The 24,175-nt window shown below is 36.5% G+C and overlaps 1 protein-coding gene across 2 annotated transcripts in view; it reads right to left on the reverse strand.

The window, feature by feature from the left end:
• The window catches only part of LOC145675571 (ileal sodium/bile acid cotransporter-like), a 121,309-nt gene that overhangs the window by 7,735 nt on the left and 89,399 nt on the right, over positions 1 to 24,175 (reverse strand). For both annotated transcript variants that reach the window (XM_081746090.1, XM_081746089.1), the window contains 2 exons: positions 7,284 to 7,455; positions 1,255 to 1,517 (listed from right to left, as the gene is read on the reverse strand). In XM_081746090.1, the coding sequence (XP_081602216.1) occupies positions 1,255 to 1,517; positions 7,284 to 7,455 (435 nt within the window). The remainder of the gene's footprint in view (positions 1 to 1,254; positions 1,518 to 7,283; positions 7,456 to 24,175) is intronic.

Genomic DNA, 24,175 nt, shown 5'->3' on the forward strand with positions numbered 1-24,175 from the left:
CATTCACTGAATCGCTGACTTTTATATAGCTGGAATGCTATTGCAAACCATAAGGAAACAAGGAAGACATGAAACAACACAGAATTGGGAAATCTCATTGAAATAATAAAAAGTTACTATTAGGGTATAAGACGTATTCCATTTCTGAACTAACTCTCAAACGAAAAAACGCGTGTTATATACCAGGAAATACAATAATAACTGAGGTGCACGTAACTACATAAAATATTTATACACTATAAAAACAACTGTTTAAGTACAAAACCCACAGAGCAGTCCACTTTGATGCTTCACAGAATTAAATCACCCAGCAATTAAGCAGAAATGTTGCTTTCAGCGGAATATATAACCTACATATTATATATATAGATAAAAATATAAAATAAAATAGGGCTTCAGTTTAGTTACCCCTCCAGTTTTAAACCTACAAAAAAAAAGCAATTAAAACATTAAACATTGTTAGGTTAGGTTAGGTTAGGTTAAATTACCCAGTAAGACTTGAGTTAGATTAGAACAGTGAATAGAACCTGTTCTCATAGAAACTTTAATTATCACTTAAATTCAGTAATCCGTGATTCTCATAAAAATTTAATAGATTCTCTTTATTATTATTATATAATTCTGTAAAACACAATGGAGAAATATCACATTCAACGCACCGATTCACCATCCTATACGACTACCATGCTACTCGTACCTACCGCAGTAATCACCGAAACCTCCCGCGTGTTGCAAATAATACCCGCTTCTACATATCTTTTCCCGTATTAAACAGAGGTTTACGGCGAAACTTACTAACCTAAACATTACCTAAGAACCTCAAATCATTATTTCTTACCTCGTTTCTCCTGTAAATTTTCCTAATTTTTATAAAAAACGGAAGGGCAACTCTAAACTTAACCCTAAAATAAGCAGATAGATATATAGATATTTAAGGATTAACAATGGTACAATATTGAAATACGAAATTGGAGAATTAGGGACAAGTTTGTTTTTCTTTGCGGATGTTAATTAGAAATGGATAAAAAAGAAGTAGCTTTTATAAAACCGGAAACCGGTTTCTACAAAAATCGACATTTTGGTTTTCAAAACCAGTTCGGTTTTCTTTCATGGATGGAAAACGAACCGGTTTTTAAACCGAAAGACTTGTTTTTGTGCCCACCACTAATGTTAATTAAAAATAAACTCTTCAACAGAGAACACATGGGTGATTACTCAAATATAATTAAATAAATAAATAAATAAAATACTAACCTGCCAGGAGAACAACTGGAACAAGTACACATTAGTGACAATAGCAAATACGACAATGAAGATGATGAGACACGCAGCCAATGGTTTAAGTATGCGAACCATTAACTTGGAAAGGCGGGGAAGGTAGCGTTGAATGAGAAGTCCTATGCACAATGGAATCACTAAAGAAATAGCGAATGTGGCAATCTTTGTATAAGGCACACGGATGTTGCCACTTCGGAAAATCAACTGACCAAGAGTAAACATCCAGAATGGCATCATTGCTGGAAAATACAATATAAAAGTTCTTACAGTTCAAATATTTTCAAATAAATAAGTATTTAAGTGCTTAAACAGTCAAAATACAACAAGAACAGCCATTTTTCATTGAATTACTCAAACCATCCAGGAAAAAAAAAAATCTGAACTCTCAAGGTCAAATATGTATTATATACGAGGGTCATTTTATAAATAATGTACACTATTTTTTTGTGACCCCCAATGTCCGGGTAGCTTCCGTATTCCATCTAGGACGCCTTCTTCGTGAAGCTGTCGAATCGTTCGGGTAACGGCTGCAGAAAGCTTTTTCCAGACATGAAAACCGACGTCCACGCATACGTTGTTTGAACTTTGGGAACAGTCGTAGTCTGGTGGACTTATGCCCGGGTAACATTTCCCAATGTATTTGAGAAGCTTTTTGTCTGCTTCTGTTCAGCAGTCAAACATTGGGGAACCCATCGGGTATAAATTGTTCTTTTCTGTAAATCACTTTCAGAATTCGATATACTGGCGCAGATGGAATCCCTGTGATGTCATATGTAATACGGCGATCTTGTTCAAGTGCATCTGCCACAAGTTGCACACTTCTTTCATCGGTTGACGATTGCGGCCTTCCTGGTCTTGCATTATTCTTTATGCTCACACGATCACTACGGAAACATGTAGCTCAACGAGAAACTGTACTACGGTCCATTGTTGTCTCATAACAAACTTCACATAAGGCACTGTGAATTTCTGTGAAGTTTTTTGCCACGTAAAGTTCCAATTTTTATGTGCGACCTCTGATCTTCAACAGACATGTTATCAGAGACACTTGCTGCTTTCATTTCCAACATTGTGTAGCAGCCACATTGTGTTCACTAGAGAGAACACAGCACACGTCCTGCTGCCTCAAGACCTCAGCCTCAACTGAGAACTGACGAAATGTTTACCTCGATTTCGTCATCCATTCCGCAGACTGCCAGAGTACGCATTATTTATGAACTGATCCCGTATTATTGTGCAGTGAAACCTGTCTATGTTGGCCACCATCGGTTTCATTGAAAATTGGCCAACTTACAAATTAGATTTTTTTCAGTTTTGAAGAGACTCTGTGGACACCTTTGTATAATATTTTCCTTAATTTATATTAATTACATCTACCGGTTTACAATTACAAGTTGAGAATAAAATTATACATATGAGGTCTACTGAAGTTTAGTGTCCCTTTCAGCACCGAGGCTATATGAGGCGTGAGGAGTTTAAGGTCGAATCCGAAACACCATACTGCGTTAAATACTCTCCTACTAGGAACTGAACCTAGAGCCACACGTACCAAAGGCACGCGCTAGCCACTAGACCAGCAAAGCTACATACATATAAAGGTATATTAGGGTCTGATCAAGCACATATATCACACCTCATATGGTTACCGGATATTAAAGTGGCGAGAAATGTCTGACATCTGTAGCATTCTGAACCTAACCCTGGGCTTATTATTGAAGTTGTATCAACGACTTTAATAATAAAGTCAGGGCAAAAAATGTACTGACTGCTTCATGACAGCTCCTCCCTGTAAAAGTTTATTTACTGTTATTGAATCAATCATGTTTAACTCGTGAAAGGTATATTGTTATTTCTTGCATACATATTCACTAATTACAAAAACATCGAAAATGTGGGATACTATTTCAATTAGAAGAAAAATGTATTCTCTTTCTCTCACGTAATTCATTTGTGTTACAATTTACTCAAAACAATAGTACATACGATAACGAACATAGCTTTATAAATTCTGTTGCTACAATATTACTAGAAACCAAAATTGACATTGATTCTTTCGTGAATCAATCGTTGTTTGTAGTTGTCGGTGTTGGAGATCTCTGTTGGATTCTCACTGGAAGTATACAGGGTTCGAATCCATTCTAAACCGTATTATAGAGTTATATAGTCGATGCGAAAAAGAAGTGTTGAACTTCAAACAGTCAAGATATAATACGTAATATGACCATTACACTACAACAAGGTGCTAAGATAATTCTCAAGTCACTTCCCTTCCTAAAAAGTAACATGACCTTTTAACTCTTTCGAATCCTATATCGGACTTTGATCAATGTACGCTGTTCGGCTTCGATGTCAGAAGGCGTCCGACAACTTCGTTGTCGTGTCTGTTCGCCCGTTCCTCTGTCGGATCCTGTCCGATCTGACGCGTTTCTCATGTAGGACGGACTCTAGCCAATAGATGGCACAGGTTTTACTTCTTTTGTTTCTATGTGTTTCCTGTGTTCCTTGAGAAAATGGCAAGAAGAAGCCGAAGACATAAGTAAGAATTGAGAAATGTGCGAGCAGGACAAAAATTGGATTGAAAAAAGTTAAATTTACTCAACGGTTCTCGACCTCCAAGGGTACGGCCTTGGTTGGATGGTTATACTCATCTTACACAAATTTTAGTTGTTAATTGGTTTTAATTATTATTTCCTCAATCTACACAAATTTAATTTGACATCGTTTCATGGCAGATCTTCGCTGTAAACATCCCTCGTTACACTTTAAAGAAATGAAGAATTTCAATATTTCCATTGGGGAGAATATGAACCTTTAGGGAGAGAGCACTTTTTTGTAAGTATTCTTGCTTCACTATTTAATATTTATGCAAGAAATTTGTTTCCTCGAGATGCGGGGATGCCCCAGGTCTTCCCACGAACTGACCTTTCTATCAGCTCGCTATATTATCTGTTATTTGCATATTATAGTCTAATCTTCACTAGACAAGGAAGGAAAATAGGTATTTCGAAAGCCACGCTTGTTTCAGATTGAGCCAGAGCACACTTCGTTAGCATGACCTTGGGCGAAGTGTCATGTATTTTGATCCATGATTAATTTCTACTAGTAAACATAATGACACTGTATCTTATTTATCTATATCTCCGACTTCGGTTAGTTCACATTTTTTTTTTTTAATCCATCTCACAAAGTTATAATTTCAAGTACAGGGTAGTACGGATAAATCACTTACATAATTTATTTATTTAATAGCTGAAGTGAGTGTCCAATTTAAGTACAGTGTTCTGAAACTTGAAGAATTCCATGTGCTTCTTACGTTAAAGAAATATGTAATCAAATAAGCGTCTTCAAGTTGAAGGTAGTGACAAAATAAATTACATACGTGGTCCATTATAAAATGGGAACAAAAGTAAGCTTACTTAGTGATATTTTGATACACTTATATTTATTAAAACTAAGATGTATGGTAGAAGTTTATATTAATTAGTTAGCTTATTTGACGCTACTGTGAATATAGAATCCTGGATATCTTAAGAATATTAAAATCTTAACATGTATAGGAATAATTGAGAGCAGATATATTTGGAGGATTCAATTTGCATTATATCTATCCCATGATTTTAGATAAAGAAAGTATCCAACGAATTATACTACATTTTCTCTGTGCGTGGTCTCAGGTTCGATCCCCGATAGAGTATTAAGTATCGGATAAAAATGAACAAATAGTAGTTCGAAACTCACGGGGAAATGAATGTTCCCAAAGAACGGATTAACTAATCAAGCCATAAACCAATAAACCAAACTAAAACTTGGGAACAAGATATACGAACATAATGAGGAATTGGGAAGTCTTCACCAGGAACTTCCGTGTAAGAATTGATAACGAATAAGTCAACAAAAATAGATCAGTGTCACATCGTTTGCGTAACTATAGCACGGCCAACAAGAGATGGTCTCTGACGTTTCTTACCACATGCGGTGGGACACTGCAGCCCCTACTTTGATACCAGTGTTACCAACCACGATCACTCTGTCTTATACCATTAATTAAATTGCCACTACAGTTGCACCGAAAAAGACCTTGACACGCGAATAGTGGCAATGTCACTGCGAGCTGTCAGAGACATTCTCTTACTGGACGCACTATAGTAACTCTCAATCTTCATTGCTTAAGACCCAGATGTAGATTTGTCATCACATAAATAAATAGATAAAAAAAAGAAGTGTCACTGGATCAAATTTTGTGTTAGCAGAGAAATACGTATTAGAAGAAAACAAGTAAGTTTCGTTTCAGTGTGAAACTACGGTAGACTTCCAAAATATGCGAAATAAATACTGAAAACGGAACTGAGTAGTATAGCTATTATTTCTGGTTGCAACAGACGGACAATATAAAAGGTTGAACCTCCTTGGTGCTTCGAACGCTGAATCCAGAAGAATAATGTAAAACGGAATTTACTTAATTGGGGTCTAGAATCGATTTCCAAATACCCAGGGGTAAAAGTGGATCTGAAAAGGTAGGGGAATGCATAACGTCAAGTCGTCCCCCTTGCCTATCTTTGCCCATTGTAATTTTTTTTTAGAAAGTGGGAGGACGGCTTCCCTCGCGTTCCCCCGCACTTTTACCCCGGCAAATACCGCTTCTTGCTATTTATTGTCATCTATTTTCTATGGCAAAAAACGTTTAAACTGGAAATGGTTGATTTCTACCACTTCTGGTTTGAATCGAACATTAACGGAAGAAACAGACCCCATTGTTTCGACACTGAATCAATTGCCAAAACAGCTTGTCGCTTTATATTTTATGGTGATCAACGTTGAAACTGACTCTTTATTTCGGCCACTTCCGGTTTGTATAAAGAGTTATCAGAAGAGTAAAACCTATTATCGGGACGCTGAATCGATTTCAAAAGACTGCTTCTCGCTACCTTGCCGTTTTCGCTCTATGGAAAGCCACGTTGAAACCCCAAATGCTTAATTTCTACCACAAGTCGTAAAGCAGCCTCAAGAAATAATGGATACTTCCTTGAAACAGTTATAAATTTCAAAAGAAACAGACAAAGGGCCTATTTAGTTTGCCATAAGGACCAGACTGTGTCATGTGATCAGGTCAAAAATCACGTTGCGTGCTAAATCGAGTCTGGAGATTCCAAATCCTGATGTGAGTTCCTTCATGGCGTGGCTTAGCGTACACGCCTGTGGCGTGGGAAACCCGGATTCGATTTCCGGCGTGAGCTCATGTGGTTCTGATTCCACGTCAATAAGTAGGTCCTGTCTCATATGACCTCGCTGCTAAAAGGGACGTTAAACTCAAAATCAACTGAATCAAATCCTGATATGAGATATTCCAAGCACGTAAACTCCGCGTGTGGCGCCCTGGGTAATTCGAAGGAGATGGATATATTTTATCATTATTATTGATTTTACTCAAACAACTTGACTTTTGACAATATTCTATCCATATTTATCTTACATGCTATACATCGTTTTTAAGCCCTTCATTATATCTTTGCAATAAGCTTTCAATTAACCATCTCCTTATAGTTTTGGAGATATGTGGACGACTTCAGTTTTTTCATTGATTTTCCACTTACTTTAATGTCCATGTTTCGTGATTCTTTACGATGTTCCATCCATGTTAGTACAATTTGCTTTCGGAATATAGAATCTACATAGTGTCTTGTACATTTGAGTTGAATTTCAGCCAGTAGCGTAACTAAAGGCTTAGGGGCCCTCCCGCAGACAGCTTGAAGTGGGGCCCCTTCTCTACGTCCCACTTCACGATTTGGAGGCCCTCTAATAGCTTGGGGCCCTCCCGCAATGTGGGGTCTGCGGGACCCTTATTTACGCCCCTGATTTCAGTCATTTCCCTCAAAGTCTGTTCACATCATTGCAACCGAATAGACCCTTTCTTCTTATTTGCGTCTTACTTCCCTTTCCCTGCATGTTTTTACGGTACTATCATATATATCTTTACTGTTGCTTAAAGTTCGTGTCCCTCTACCTACCAAATGCCACACAATTGCTTATCGTTGTCATGGTGATGCTGAGATTCAGATTTCCTCCAAGGAGAACAGTCCAGACGTTGGAAGCCCCGCCGGATGGACTGCAGCCAGACACAAACAGGCCTAGCCGCATTGTTTCTTCAGCAAATAACAGAGATCCCAAGCCAAAACTGATCTGCAAATAAACAATATTACTTTAATCATTTGCTACGCCATATTAAAATATCAGTAACGAATATACACACACAAAAATTATTAAAATTTAAAAACACTACTTTAACAAAATGTATTCGACAGTTTTTTTAATGAGGGAAAATGACGAAATGGGCCACGTACGTAACATTTGAACGCTCTTCCTAAGTTGAAGACTAAATGATTTTTTTTTTAAATACAGGGTGGCCCAAAAATAGGTATACAGACCAGCATCGATCAATTATGACATTTTAACTTATTAAGACAATGCATTTATTTACTTCGGTCTGTTCGAAGCTTCAGGTACAAGTGAAAAGAAATTAAGAATAAATAATGAAGAAACTAAGTCAATACCTGTATGGATAATAAGTAAATGATATAAAATGCCATGAGCCGATCAGTACGGGACTGTATACCTACTTTTGGGCCACCCTGTATATCCGATAGGTTTGCTTAAATCTATTATAACCAATCACGCTCAATGGTATTACTCAGTGACGACGCCGGCTTTAATTTCTTTGGGGGGAGGCAGCTATTTCTTTGGGAAACTCCTGCGTTAGCCATTGGGAAAATCCTGTTATTACCTTAAATGTAAAGCAATAACGAAAAAATTCCGTTATTGCTTGACATGTAAAATTTTATGGTCAACGTATCATAATCAGTACGCTAAAACTGAGGTATCAAATTACAAATTTAGTATGTAGATATCATTCAATTAAATTAAAACTGAAAGTCCAATCCAAGCTAATGTTGGAAGCTACACAGGCAGTCAATGAACTTTGCCAATTTTTATCAATATATTTAAGCAACCTCGGTTTCTTTATAAAACAACAGGCATTCAGGCAAGCAAAAATATACAATTTGGTTTCGTTTCATACGTTTAGGATTAACGTATGTTTAAGCAAGTTTCGTATTTTTTAGGGGGGGGGGATGTGTTAAACCTTGCTTTAAACCAGCCAACGCTGGTTCTTACACAAGGCAATATTTTAAAAGATTAAGTTGAGTAACTGTTATAAGTTCTCTTGAAAGAAAGTCTTATCTCAATACAACATGGTTTGCAAATATTAAATTTAGATACGGCTTACACAAGTTTATCTATAATTTCTCAGTCATTTGCTTGAGACAAGTTCATGTGGTTCTAACAACACAGTTTTCGTATTTTTAGTAGCTTGTATGCATTGTTAATAAGATGTTAGAAAACTTGAGGACTGGTCGTGAAGAATATGGGATGAAAATATATCTTAGAAAGAAAACAGCTATGGTGATTGGAAAAAATAGAACAGGTGACTAGTTTTTGATAGTTGGGTAGTATTATTAGTGATTATGTGAAGTGTCAACGTGAAATAGAAGCAAAGATAGGAATGGCGAAAGAAACCTTTAGGAAAAAGAAAAATGTGTTTTATAGGACCCTGAATGAAAAGCTGAGAAAAATACTCATAAAAAGCTTCGTGTGGAGTATTGTTCTATATGGATCAGAAACATGGACACTACGCAAAAATGGTGAAAAACGACTGAAAGCTTTCGAAATGTGGTGTGGAGAAGAATGTAGAATGAGTTGGGGCGAGCGGAAAACGAATGAGAGGGCGTCAGAAGTAGGGGGTGAAAAGAACAATTTTAGAAATTAATAAGAAGAGGAAGAGAAATTGATTGGAACATTGCCTAAGAAGGAACTGTATCACGAGGGACAGGGTACGGTGGCAGGAAAGAGAGGAAGGGGACGAAGGAGACTACAATTAATGGACGACATCAAAACAGAAAAAAATCGTACGTAAAGACGAAGAGGTAAGCGGAAAACCGAGGAGCATGAAAACTTCTGAGTTACAGCATGTGACCTACCAATAATGACATATTACCTATGATGATGTATGTACTGTGAGGTATAAACAAGGATACAATGCAAAAGCAAGATAAAAGGGAAAAAGACGGGTTTTCGAAATTGGGTAAAGAAGAATGGAGAAATTAGTTGGGAACACAGGGAAAAGCAACGAGGAAATGTTAAAATTGTACGAAAGAAAAGAACAAGTTTAGATGTAATTAAAGAAAAGAAACTCGCTAGAACATTGGCTGAGAAGGAACTATATATCATGAGGAACGTGGTAGAAGGAAAAATGATACAGTTGATGGCCAGTATTAAAGCATACAATCATAACGTGAAGAGGAAAATATTCGAGGTAAGAAGTACCATTTTGGATTCGAAAAGAGATGAGAAATGTCACGAGTCTCGTGGCACTAATTCACCCCCTTGAACTTCTGCCCACAGCACTGCTTAGGCATATACAGAAACGATAAGAGTTCGTGTCGTTAATGCATGACGTCCTGGGTTCGATTCCCGATAGGAACGCAGCGAACCCACTACATTGTTCATCAGGTCACATTTTAAACTACAGTTCTTGTGGCGGCTTTGGGATTATAATTTTGGGTAGGCTCCCTCGCTTATGAATACATATACATATTTGATTGATTAATGACAGTAGAAAATTACTTTTACAGTAGTGGTTGATGCTATTTGTTAAACAGTTATCTGTCATTAATATAAACAGTCGAAAATATATTTCATTTTTATAGTATATTTTAGCGTTTATACATGTTCAAAATTTTTGGGTAGGCCCGTGCCAACCCGGCTTATCCGCTAAAGCCGCCACTGGTTCTCGTCCTGTATATCCTCACTATTGAGGACGGACGTAAATACTAATAAATAAATCAATTTATCTCAAAGAAGCCAGTATTTTGATATGTGAATGGAAAATATAACACAACGAATGTCTTGTTATGTAAGATTTTCATTATATTGTACGCAGGCAAAACAAGCATTTTAACATGGTAAAGTGACATCATTTGTACTGGCATCTTTACATTCATCTGTTTACACAACAGTTAGGATGTTTGTGATGACAGATGACGCTGCTCGTGAATAGAGACCTGTCAACCATTTTCACTTTCTGTCTCTTAATGAGAAGAGTGATGGACAATTGAGGTCCTCAGCAACCGCGCCATTACAACTTTACATACATTTCTTTCTTTCCAGCTGATATCAGGAGTAAGCATCATGATACCGACATCTGTAACGTGACAGTCATAGTCTACTATATATATATTACCTTTTCTTTCAATCTCTTCAGAACACAAGGGTCGTAATGATTTATGCTTTGTTGGTTAAACCTGATCCGCCTTATGCAGAATCGTTGTGACGAATGATTAGCGTCATACTAAAGGCCTGATTACCGCAGCAAACATGTTAGTCGAACTCTTTGGTATGGCACTAATCACGCGTCAGAACGTCTCTGCATAAGGCCCATTATGTTTATCTATAGGATGTTTTCCAATGCACAGGCCGGATACGAAATACTGCTTATGGAGTATACCGTACGAGGAGGTTACTTTGCACAAGATATAAGGAATTTTAAAGAAAATCGCATGTTAACTTACAAACGTAATGATTTAGAACATTGTATTTTAAACATATAATAGCTAGATATAAAAGGAAAATATTAGTGGAAGTTCATTAGTAAACATTCAATATGACCATAGTTATTGAAATATAAACTTTGGTGCAAAGTGACCCCGTAGTTGAGGTTACTTTGCACAACATACAAAAAAGTAAGTTCAACATACGAACATAACGTTTCTGTGCAATGTTTTCCCTTCAGTATTTATACATTTTACTTTCTACACAAAACTGCATGCAGTCCACAAATACTAATATTACAATGAGGGTACCGGTATCGATACTTACTATGAATTACCAATATTTGTAAAGAAAATTATGTATTTTCTGGTACCGGCACAAGAACCACATTCTAATAGTTTAGCATATGTCCCACAAAAATGCCAACTGAGGAACAGAAAAAAAAAATCGCCGTGAACTGAATTGCCTTGGTTATTTCTTATGTCCAAGAATATCATCCCAACCGTAATTAGTGGAAGATTTACGGGGTTTGGGACTTTCAGGCTGAAGCCCACCCAAATTGCATGATTTCTTTTCTTAAAAAATCTAATGTTAAGTAATTCCTATGCGTATAAGCTTCAAGCCTCTCCCCCCCAAAAAAGTGTCTAGTGATTTCTAAAATGAAAAAAAAAAAAGACGCCTTTGTGAGTTAAGATCCTATCAAACTATTTTTTTCTGGATCCGCCACTGTTTATAATTTATTTTCCAACAAGGAATTAATTCCGGCATCTACCTAAATAGGAAATTTACCTAAATTTAGAATGCAGGAAGTTTTAGTAGTAATAATTTCTTATCTCATGGGTATTTTTGACCGGTGCAAAGTAACCCCGAGTAGAGGCTGAAACCGCCTTTTGCCAGTTTTACATTTTTATGACTTTAAAACGTTTCACATTTCAATTTCAACTACTGCATCAAGTCCATTATACACAATAGTATTCTACGAAACTGACTTAACTGACAGAGATTCTTGTTCGTGATATCTCTCAAATTTTGATAGCCTTTACAGTGACTGCTTTCCATACCTCTAGAACAACAAACTCTCCGGGTAATTAGAACTAATGTTAACCTCCCAACATTATAGCCAAAATACAGTTAGATGTTCTATCTTACGATGGCAGTTGAAACTTCCTCTTTACAGATCACGGCTTTACCGTCAGAAGACTGTGAAACTCTTTTCATATTTTGTGCAAAGTAACCCCTGATGTGGAAAGTAACCCCATCTTATGGTACTCATCCTCTTTATAAAAGGATCAGAAAGGGAATAAAAGTGATCCGATGAAAAGGAATATAATATAGTAGGGCTACTGTATTGTTAATCAAGCATTATGTAAATTCACAGTGTAAAATATCTGATACACTGTAGTAAATTCAATATTTCTATATTAAAATAAGGATTTTAAAACTGAATCGGCTATTCTAGATTTTGTCCGGTGTTTCCCATATCCGTTAAATGGATAACAAAACATGGAAATTGTATGCACACCATTTCCTGTGATGCAGTCAGAAAATTATAATAGGGCTATAATTTCCATATAGAACAAGTATATATATATATATATATATATATTAGGGATGGCCAAAATTTTCCGGAATCCGGATTCCGGAAATTTTGTTTTCCGGAATCGGAAAATTTACTTTCCGGAATTCGGAAAAATTCCGGAATTCGGAAAAATTCCGGATTTCGGAAAAATTCCGACATTCGGAAAAAATCCGGAATTTAGAAAAATTCCGGAATTCGGAAAAATTCCGGAATTCAGAAAAATTCCGGAATTCGGAAAAATTCCGGAATTCGGAAAAATTCCGGATTTCGGAAAAATTCCGGATTTCGGAAAAATTCCGACATTCGGAAAAAATCCGGAATTTAGAAAAATTCCGGAATTCGGAAAAATTCCGGAATTCAGAAAAAATCCGGAATTTTTCCGAGATCCGGAATTTTTCCGATTTTACTTTCCGGATTCCGGAAAGTAAAAATTCTGGAATTGGCCATCCTTAGCTAGTAGTTGTTAAAAGAGAAACACAATAATGAATAGGCTATATATACTGTATTAATTTCTTGTAGTTGGATATGTCTTTATCATTTACGTAGACAATTGCTACTGCAGTTATTTACTACTTTATGAGAAAGATCTTATTTTCACACACAAAAAAGTCGCCGGTATGTCTCAAACATTATCGCGTTCCCACCTGCAGCTGCTCCAAAGCACTGCAAACTACTTTTTAATCAGGCGAAAGGCAGTGAAGGAAAATAAATCTCAACAAATATTCTAATAACATTCGCTTATTGTCAACATACCTACAGTGAGCGCAGAAAGTGTTCGTACACCGTGCATAGTTTATATTGAAAACAGCTAGCATGAGAACGGGAGGTGGAAAAATATATATATAACCAGAATTAAGACTACACATTCATACATTTTATTTCTATATACAAGAGAAAGGCCAAACAAACACAATCACTGTTTTGTTCAGAAGAAAAGAGAGAATTCCTTTTTTGTAAACGCAAAAAGTCACCGTACACTTATGCTTGAATTAATGCTTATAAAGTATATTACGTTATTTAATATTTTGTGGGATTACCCTGTGCGTTAATGATTGTCTGTAATCTTCGTGGCATTGATTTCACCTGTAGTAGTTCGTAGTTCTGTAGCTTCGGGACTGATTATGTCCCATTCTTCTTGAATAGCTTTTCTTAGGCCTTCTTTAGTAGACAAGCTGTGCCTTCTGATTCTTGTCTCCAGAACAGATCATAGATGTTCTATGGGGTTCATGTCTGGGGATTGGGGAGGTGTGCGAAGCTGTTTCAAGGTATTATAGAGTCAGGGGCGGGTCCAGAGGGGGCAATCGCCCCCCCCCCACAAGAGGAAACTCTTATTTTATACATAAATAAACCCATCCATAACAAGTTTGGAGCTCTTAAAAGTAGCAGTATTACCGCCGACCGCCCCCCCCCAGAAGTCCGTCCTGGATCCGCCCCTGGCAAACCTTGCAGACAGGCCTTGTTCAACAGTACAAACAATAATTGCGATGTATAATGTTTCTATCACTGTGCGAAACCATAAAAAAAATAATAAAAAAAGAACTCGAAGACCAAGAGTGTTGAGTGAACAAGTTAAACGTTACATTATTAGGGAAAGAAAAAAGGTTCCAAAAAGTAGTGCTGTGCAATTGGCAACGGATCTGGAAACACGCGGTGTTAAAGTATCAGCCAGTACAGTGCGGAATATTTGCAGGGTATCATGGTCGGATAGCCAGGAAAATGTTCTGGGTGAACAAGACAAATCGTATAAAGAGACTAAAGTTTGAAAAAGAGTATAAAGATAAGGGATCAGGCTTCTTTCTGGAATAGGGTCATATTTTCGGACGAAAATAAATTTAATTTTATCGAGTCCAATGGGAGGCGTATGGTATGGCGCAAGGTGAATACAGAGATGAATCCTCAAAATCTCGTCTCAAAAGTAAGACACGGAGGAGGGTCCGTGCTCGTCTGGGGTTGTATGAGTGCCTCAGGAGTGGGTCGTCTCCACCTTATCGATGGAGTGATGATCTACAAAGTGTATATTAACATATTAAAGGAATATCTCCATACTAGTGGGCAGAAGATGGTTCTTGAAAACAATTTATTGTTCAGCAAGACAACGACTCCAAACATACAGCGGAAAATACTCGATTGTGGCTACTCTATACAGGGGCGGATCCAGGACGGACTTCTGGGGAAGGGACGGTCGGCAGTAATACTGCTACTTTTAAGAGCTCCAAACTCCAAACTTGTTATGGATGGGTTTATTTATATATAAAATAAGAAAGTTTCCTCATGTGGGGGGGGGGGGGGCGATGGCCCCGATCGCCCCCCTCTGGATCTGCCCCTGAGGTTTGCTATCTTTCTCAAAGACTTACCCTTCTTATGCACTTTAATAATTACTTTTCTTGTCTCCTCATTTGTTTCTGTTCGGTTGCTTCCCATTTCGACAGCCCACCGTGCAGTTTTTTCACTCCTATTCACAACTAAACTCATTCTGTTACTCGTCATGCTATACAGAGGTGTATACTCAGGTGAATACTAGTGAACCCCAGTTGTGGTATCTTTGTTTCGTATTCGTACGTCAGGTGTACGATCACTTTTTGCGTCTACTCTATATATTTTCTACGGAATTTATTTACTTTCTGACCATTAAACTTGTCTTTGTGGTTCTTTATTGATATATTCATAAAGCTTAGTTTTCATTATTCATATTGTGTGTGTTATTACACTTCTTAAATTTTCTGTTTCTTTTTCGCAGGCATTTTCGTTTCAATAGCATAGGTGTACGAACACAAATTGACTTTACGAAGTATACAATGTAATTGTTCAATAATTAACATAAGCAGGCATTCATTAATTTATATTAATATAATAGTTAACAAAACTAATAAGCGGGTGATTGATGACTCAGTGGTAGAGTTTTCATCTATGGTATTCTAACCCAGGACATGTGGGTTTTCGATGGCTAATTTTGTGTTCGAAAATTTTCCCGGTGGTACTCTTGGTTCCCTTTCTTATATTTGTTCCATCATCACTCATTAACGAATTTAGTTTATCAAAACTCTATAGCCATATATTCATTCTGTCCGTCAGTGAAACAAACAGTCTCAAGAACTATCTGATGGATTACCAATCAATTTTGGCCATGATGTACAGAGTCAATAGTTAAGAATCGAGTTCCCTGATGAATGTAATATTCAAACCGGAAGCGGTACAAATCAACCATTTCCGGTTTTAACGTTAATCATTATATAGTAAATATGGTAATAGATAGCGAGAAGCGGTTTCCAGTAATCGACATATATAACATTCATGTAGATAGCATGTTACCCAGTTTGTGCATCTGCTGAAAATAATGAGCTTAGGTATTTAGAGAGCATTTTCCGCTTTAGAAAATGTGTGCTTGGTAAAGAATGTAGAGATTTAGCTGAGTCAGGCACGTAGCTAGAATATGGTAATAGGAAGGGGGGGGGGTCTGTCACGAAATACTATGGTTATTTACCAGGGGCTCAATCATTCTAAACTATTTTATTGGCAACATATATTGATTCGTTTAGCCAAGATTTCTAATGGGGGCATGATACTGTGGTTACACACCAGAGGCTCGATCAATCTAAATATTTTACTGACAACATACCCATATTGATTGGTTAGGACAATAAAATGAGGATATATTAGTAAGTATTTTAATAAGAAGCTATGAAGAAATCTCGAGTAAAAAATTATAAAAAAGTATTGAAAAAGATATAGTCTTCCGAGGTCATTCGAACGGTGTCGAGAATTTTGCGTCTGGGAAATTTGCGCCCTACCTCAAGAACAGGGAAAATTGCGCCTGCGATGTACCTCCACCGGGAAGTTTGAGACCTGCGAAATAAAAGAACCTATTGGAGCTTACGCATTTCCTCGGAGGGGCTGATATTACAGCATAAACAATCCTCCCCCCACAACCATGCCATTTGTGATTTATTTTCATTGTGGCTATATAAGGGGAGAATAAACTTCAATATAAGCCAAAAGAACACAACGGATCAACGCAATCACTGCTTCTTCCAGAGATGATTTTGGGGGAACACTGGCCTCCCCAGAGCTCTCAGAGTGCCCCCTCGGAGGAGACCAAAATAATACGTCTATAATATAATAATAAATAGAATAGTACCAGCAGTGACCCCCCTCCGGAATACTAAATGTGCCCCCCGGAACATTTTTCCTGAAAGAACGACTGAACGCAATTGTGTGTTTGAAGTGTAATTCCAGCAAGTAAACACACTGTACATAGTTTTCTTGATAATATTACTGAACTGATTTTACATTCACTTTACATTTTCTTTTCTATATTTTGTGTCCTGAAAAGCCAAACAACTCTCAAGGATTGTGAACAGAGATATCTGGGTAGAGCCAAACAGCCTTTTGTAGATTAAATTATACTCTTTGATTATATTAATAAATAATTATATATCAGTCATTTATACGTTTATTGTAAATTTTGTAGTATAATGAAAAATTGTATTTGTATGGATTGCCCTTTAGTGAACTAAAATTGTATTTTTTTTTCATTTGTTCGGAATATTATAACGGATGGAGTAACTCACTGAGACGATGAGAGGCAAGCCTAGTTCAAGTGCGAGTGGAAGTTACTTTACACAATACAATAATAAGTTGAATTGTAGGGCGCTAACATCCCAGTGCAAATATATAGCCGGCGCATTTTCCCCTCTTTTTGGGGTAGGGCGCAAACATTCCAGTGCAAATATATTGCGAGTGCATTTTTTCCTATTTTTGTGGTAGGGCGCAAAATTCTCGCATTCAAGGAAAATATAATGTCCGTGAAGTTGACAAGCCACTTATGTCAGACTCCAATTTCGACTTTAAACGTCGCTAGTGCTACGTTAGTGTTCGATAGTGACGCAAATCGTTAGTACTCCAACTGCATGCCAACACGCCCACTTCTAAGAATCATCTCAAAAGTGAGGTTAACCATTAGAGCAAGTAAGTGCTCATTGGTGCCATTAACATTAACGTTAAAGCCTCCATCGTACGGCCCTTTGAGTAATAATAACACCACGTTTTTTGCTAGTCTCAATGCGTCCCTATATTCTCGCGAATATTCTGACGTGCCCAAGTTAGTTACTTTTTTTTGGGACTATTGTTTATGTTATTGTTTATTGTTTATTGCTAGTCTGCAGAGTAGTCCTTACATTAATATGCCATTGTCCTTGATAATCATTGCGTATTTACAAGCAATTTGTTATTACTGTTAGAAGATATCAAAAAACAAGATAAAATATACTACTTAACGGTTCATATTTTTCTTTTACAGTACATAAACGATTAATAATAATAATAATAATAATAATAATAATAATAATAATAATAATAATAATAATAATAATAATAATAAGAAGAAGAAGAAGAAGAAGAAGAAGACTATTCCAGCATAAAAGTTATCAATTGCATTACACTGGCAACAAGCGACGCATATTTTAACTTCATAAAAAATCGTTTCTCACGATTTTCTGGAAAACTACGTATGATAACATCTTCATTATGTCAAGTTGTTTATCTCAGTGTAATATAGTCTTACCTCTGGACAATATCACAGTAAAACAAAAATTAAATATTAGGAGTACATCGTACTTTTGGACTACATCTCATTAACCATGGGAAGATTGAGTAGTGTATACTTTAAGATATAAGTTTCAGCTTAACTTGCATCATACATTCTTAGGATTACAAAAAGGAAATTTGTTCGTTTGCATTTGAACAAAATTCTTAGGATTACAAAAAGAAAAAATAATTTTTCCGAAATCCGGAATTTTTCCGAATTCCGGATTTTTTCCGAAATCCGGAATTTTTCCGAAATCCGGAATTTTTCCGAATTCCGGATTTTTTCCGAAATCCGGAATTTTTCCGAATTCCGGATTTTTTCCGAATTCCGGAATTTTTTCCGAATTCCGGAATTTTTCCGAATTCCGGAATTTTTCCGAAATACGGATTTTTTCCGAATTCCGGAATTTTTCCGAAATCCGGATTTTTTCCGAAATCCGGAATTTTTCCGAATTCCGGAATTTTTCCGAAATCCGGAATTTTCCGATTTTACTTTCCGGATTCCGGAAAGTAAAAATTCCGGAATTGGCCATCCCTAATATATATATATATATATATATATATATATATATATATATATATACTGTACTGGTATATTATAGTGATCGCAAGGAGTCGTGAGGATTGATCTAGATCTGCAAATTTTATCATGCAATATAACGCGAGGGTGTCCCGGTAGTCAACTTCCATCAATGAAATTTTGTCAGCGTCGACTCTAGCGCTTTACTGAGAACATTTCCTGAGGATACAATGTTGCTGGATTTCTACTATTTTTTAAAAAATATTGTCCTTGTTTTATATTTTTGCTATTATTGCAGTTATTGTTTAATTGCAATAATTCTTAATGTTTGTGTTATATAGTTCTTTAAGTACTTTTCTTTCTGTCGGTCATTCGGCATGCCATGTTTTGGCAACATTGTTGCTGCACTTCTGTTGTTCCACCTTTTCTCAAGTATGCGCTCGGAAGGCAGCTTCACGAATTGTACCGAATTTTTCCGATGCATCACAGGTGAGGCAAAACCAGCGTTGCCAACCATCCCGATTCCGTCGAGAGTGTACCGATTTCTGACTGATTTGTCCCACGTCCCGACCGGACACTCGTCGGGACGCATATTGTCCCGATTTATTGATTTTCAAAGTTAATTAATATTTTACTGGATCATTTTTTTTTACAAAGGAATAACATTCTTTTAGACGGACGGTTTTATGTATACAATAAATTTAACAAATTTGTGTTTTAATTTGACTCATGAAAAATAGCAGCTAGTCTTTAATTTATAGTTATTCCCAAAGGAAATAGCCAAGGAAAAAACTTGTTTTGTTGATAGTCTGTTTTAGTTACAGTATATTTAAAGGAACTAATTTTGTTTGTAATAAAAACCAAATATTCTATATAGTTTTGTTTTTAAACGTTGTTTATCTTAAATAAATTACAATTGTTTTGGCTTGAATTTGTTCTATGATGATAGCCAAAGAATACAACTTGATTTTAGTATCACTTTTTGTCAGTAATTCCTTAACAATGTTATGTACTCATTTGTGATAAAAAAAAAATCTATACAATTTTCTCTATTAACTTCGTTTATATTAAATAAATTGCAGTTGAAGGGTAGAAGGAAAAAAGGGGCTCATTGCAATTTTTGAGAAAACGCCGATATAGACTGTTTGTGCTAGTTTGTCCTTCTAAATGCGCTAAAAAATATTGTGAAAAAAATGACTCTTTGCAGAGAAACTTACACAAGAAAAACAACCATAACATGGGAAGAAAGGACCCATCAACATTTTAAATTGCTTCTCCTAAAAAAATGTAGAATGTCAGTTAGCCCCTTCTATTCGTATATCCTTCAGTTGTTTTGGTTTGAATTTGTAGCATCGGCTAGTAATCAGCAGTGGGTGGGAAAATATAAACTGAGGTGCCGCATTCATTCAGGTTCGTGTTATCCAGTTGACTATTTACATTGTATTCAATGACTCGCCGTACGTTAGTCGTCCCCCGGGGGCCGGGGACCGATTGTTCCGTCCCGATTTTTTGTCAAGAAAAGTTGGCAACCCTGGGCAAGACACTTCTATAATTGGTGTAGAGCCAAGACTTCACAAATCGTAGTCACTATAGCACAAAGTCAGAAATTTGGCGCTGAAAGCCAGTGCACTGACCACACACCACTGGCTGAAATGTAGGCCATATCGTCGGCTATAATCTTTAATGGATTCTTGGCAATTTCACTACACAGAGGTGAGCTGAATTGCTGGACACAAAATATTAGGAAGTCGCATTCTTTTCACTTTTCCTTAGTGAGCGTTCACCTCTGGTGCATGGGGTCCCGGGTTCAAACCCTGCTCCCGCCAAATAAACTATGTGGTGAACAAACACTGTGTGCGTGGATTTTCTCGGGGTTCTCCCGTTTCCTTCCACTTACTTCATTTCACGCCCGGGGGCCGGAAATTCTTTTATCTACTCTCTAATAGAAAAGAAATAGGTCTACATAACTGGGTTCGGTATTTACGAGAAAAAATATATAGTTCATGCAATTAAAAAAAAAAGTGTTATTTTGCTTGTGTTCGGTTATTATTAGGTGTCAAGAATATTAAATTGATGGAGCTTATGTGCTTTCATTACAACGTATATTTGCGTCTTTTTAATTATTGGATAACAACTTTCCGGGCGTCTGGAATACTTCAGTCGAGTGGGGAGTCCGGGAGTTTACCGGCGGAAAATTGTTTAAAAATTGTTAACATAAAAAAATCCGTATTAGAGCATTTTCGTGTATAGTTCTCTATAATATAACAGATGAAGATATATTTTTTATAATTATTCGCAGAAAGTTGCAGACAGGGGCAAAGCCTCTTCATACCCAACCAGTGACGTACAAAAAGTTCTCCCATGGTTTTGATTCATTATGGAAATAGTAATACAATCTTTTAGGCAATATACCATCACTGGATTTCAACATTTAAATAGCTGGTATGTCGAGTCACAATCGTAATAAAACATACCGCCTCTGCTTTTTCTCCGCTTCGAACCAAGGTGACCAGAATTTTTACTTGCGAAAGCGGGACGCATACAAATCGGCTACGGGAAGGGGGGGAATATCTGACTTCCAGGTTGCATTTTGGGACTCAGCAGTGTTCTCAATTTACAAAATACACAGGTAAGAGTGATAACACACCGTTTCTAACTTTGCGTGTACCACACAACAAATAATGGTTCCCGATTGCAAGTTCTACCCAACAATTCTTTTTAACTAGTTGAACACTCAGAATTCCCACTCAATTCTCACTTGAACCACGAATACTCAATTCCCATTTGAAAATTCAGAAGTTCACGGTTGAATCTTGGCAACGAGTGTTGGTACGCAAGGGAGAATTTGCACTGACGATCTATATTTTGAATAATAATTACCGGACAACTAGGTCATTTTTACTTAAAGACGGGATATTTAGGCGTCCCGTTCGAGAATCAGAAAAAAAAAAACGGGACAACGGTTGGAAAAAAGGGACTGTCCTGGCTAAAACGAGACGTCTGGTCACTTTGCTTCGAACACTGATTCCATACCCATAGATCCCTCGCTTGTGGACTCTGAATTAGAGCATCTTTACTGATTTTGCAAAATCTGGAGCTCCTGAATTCTGCAATCTTCTTTATTCTACAGGTTTGGAATAATAACCAATAATAATATAAATGTCGTGCCCAGAATTAAATCAACGGCGATCGAGTCTCCCATGATCATATCAGGTTTATGGTGTACACTCATGTCCAAAAGTATTGTCGCATGTCTATAAATATGTTCTTGTAGGAATATAATTTGATAACGAATTCGCCCGGTATTTCTTATAATGTTAGTATGTTTATAATCGGCAAAGACATGTATGTGGCAAATTTCATGTCAAAAGAGCAGTAAATAAGAACAATAAAACGAAAATAAAACTTTCTTGTCCATTTAGCAAGATGTTGATTCACTCATTCTAATTTTCGTATTTATAATTCTTTTTCTATGAAATTTACCACAAATATACATTTCCCAATTATACACACAGTATCAATATTAAAAGTACCCTGCATAATTATTATCAAATGATATTCTTACAAGAAGACAGTTATACATATGCGACAATCATTTCGGACATGAGTGTGCCTATTTTCATAATGTATTGTTGAAGGGCGTAAAAAATTACGGAGGCCCCCCATTTGCGCACGCCACTGGTAATTATTGGCCATGTTCATTCGAACCATTTATTTACTTTTTCAGTCTGGTAAACCCCATCTCTACAGGGAGTCGCGCTACTAAACATTATTCTAGTTATACTGGATCCCATTAACTAAATAATAATATAGGATGCTCGCCTTATAACTGAAACGAATTGGTTACTTATGGTCGAAATGAAGCAGGCAGCTGTCTGTTTGTATTCCTTTCAATCCACACGAACTGAACGGGTGAATAAAAGACTGCCTACGTGACAGCGAACACGACAAGGTGCATGCCATGCCTTTCAACCCATCTTAAGTAGCCAAGCCTATTAGTAATCAACAAGCATGCTAAAAATATACATCCTGATATCTGATATTGCTTAGTAATAAAATGAACACGTTATTATTATTATTATTATTATTATTATTATTATTATTATTATTATTATTATTATTATTATTATTATTAACCATACAAAGGAAAGATGCAATAAAATTATATAAATGCTATGACATATAAATATTACCGTTAAGGATTATGATTTTTTTTATTGTGCATAAAATACTATCATATAACAGGGTAAAAATACATCTTGAATTTGGTTGTCTTCAAAATCCTAGCCTCTTACACATTATGCAGTGGCGGCTTTAGCAGGTAGACCGGGTAAGCACGGGTCTACCCCAAAGTTTTGAAAAATATATAAACGCTGAAAGATAAATAAAAAATGAATATATTTTCTACTATTTATATTAATGACTAGCAGCGTTCACCCCGCTTCGCTGCGGTCACCCCGGAACGCAATAAACTTTGTTACTTAGATAATTTTTACTTTTTCGCTTTCAAGTGATATGATAAAAACCATAGAAGATTGCAGTAAATGTTAACATTATATCGCCTGTCATTTATGTTAACCCGCCCCGCTTCGCTGCGGTCACCCCGGAACGCAATAAACTTTGTTACTTAGATAATTTTTACTTTTTCGCTTTCAAGTGATATGATAAAAATCATAGTAGATTGCAGTAAATGTTAACATTATATCGCCTGTCATTTATGTTAACCCGCCGAGTGACACGGTCATGCGGGTTGCATATAAATACGTTTATTTTTATACCTATGATGAACTAACAAAGGATTTGTACGTAATGGACACCTGAATGGTCAATTATCTCAAGACACTGGTAATTAAAAATTAAAGTGATATGATAAAAACCATCTAGGGTCCAAATCCTAATAACCCCCCAAAAATGAAAGAAATTGGTTCAGCCGTATTAGCGTGATGAGGGAACAAAGGATTTGTGCGTTCTCTTTTATATATAAGATAAATAATCAACCACTACTGTAAAAGTAATTTCCTTCAAATGTATTTATACTGTATATCCATACGCGAGGGAGCGGGCCGGGCCTATCCAAAATTAAAATCTTAAAGCCTCTGACATTGTGTTTTAGATTTTACTTTTCCATTTTAGTATAGGATTTGGGAATAAAAGAAACTGTAATTAACATTAAAATTAGCAAGTACAATTATTATTATTATAATCTTATTGTTTTAGGTGGACACGAAACAATCGGCACTGAAAAGCAAAATAGAAAAAAGCAATGGCATTTGTATTTTTTTTTACCTAAACTGGTATTTTTATTATTAGATATTTTATTCTATTTTACTTGGGTAATGAACCAATAATGCCGTCAAAAAATTGGATTTGGAACCAAGGGCGCCCATGTTGTGGTTTCCAAGGGGGGGGCAAATATAAGCGACGTTTCAAATATAGTTTCAAATTTTGCTGTAACTAATGTAAAAATTCTACTGGGTTTTCAATATTTCCAAGTACAATTTTCACTTGGGGGCGAGCGCCCCACCTTGCCCCCCTGATGGGCGTCTTTGTTTGGAACTACACAATCCACAAACAAGAAGTACAGATAAACGGAACACAGCCCACGAACAGTTTAT

Source organism: Thermobia domestica, chromosome 18 (genome assembly GCF_964235325.1).
Source record: "Thermobia domestica chromosome 18, izTheDome1.hap1.1, whole genome shotgun sequence".
NCBI lineage: Eukaryota > Metazoa > Arthropoda > Insecta > Zygentoma > Lepismatidae > Thermobia > Thermobia domestica.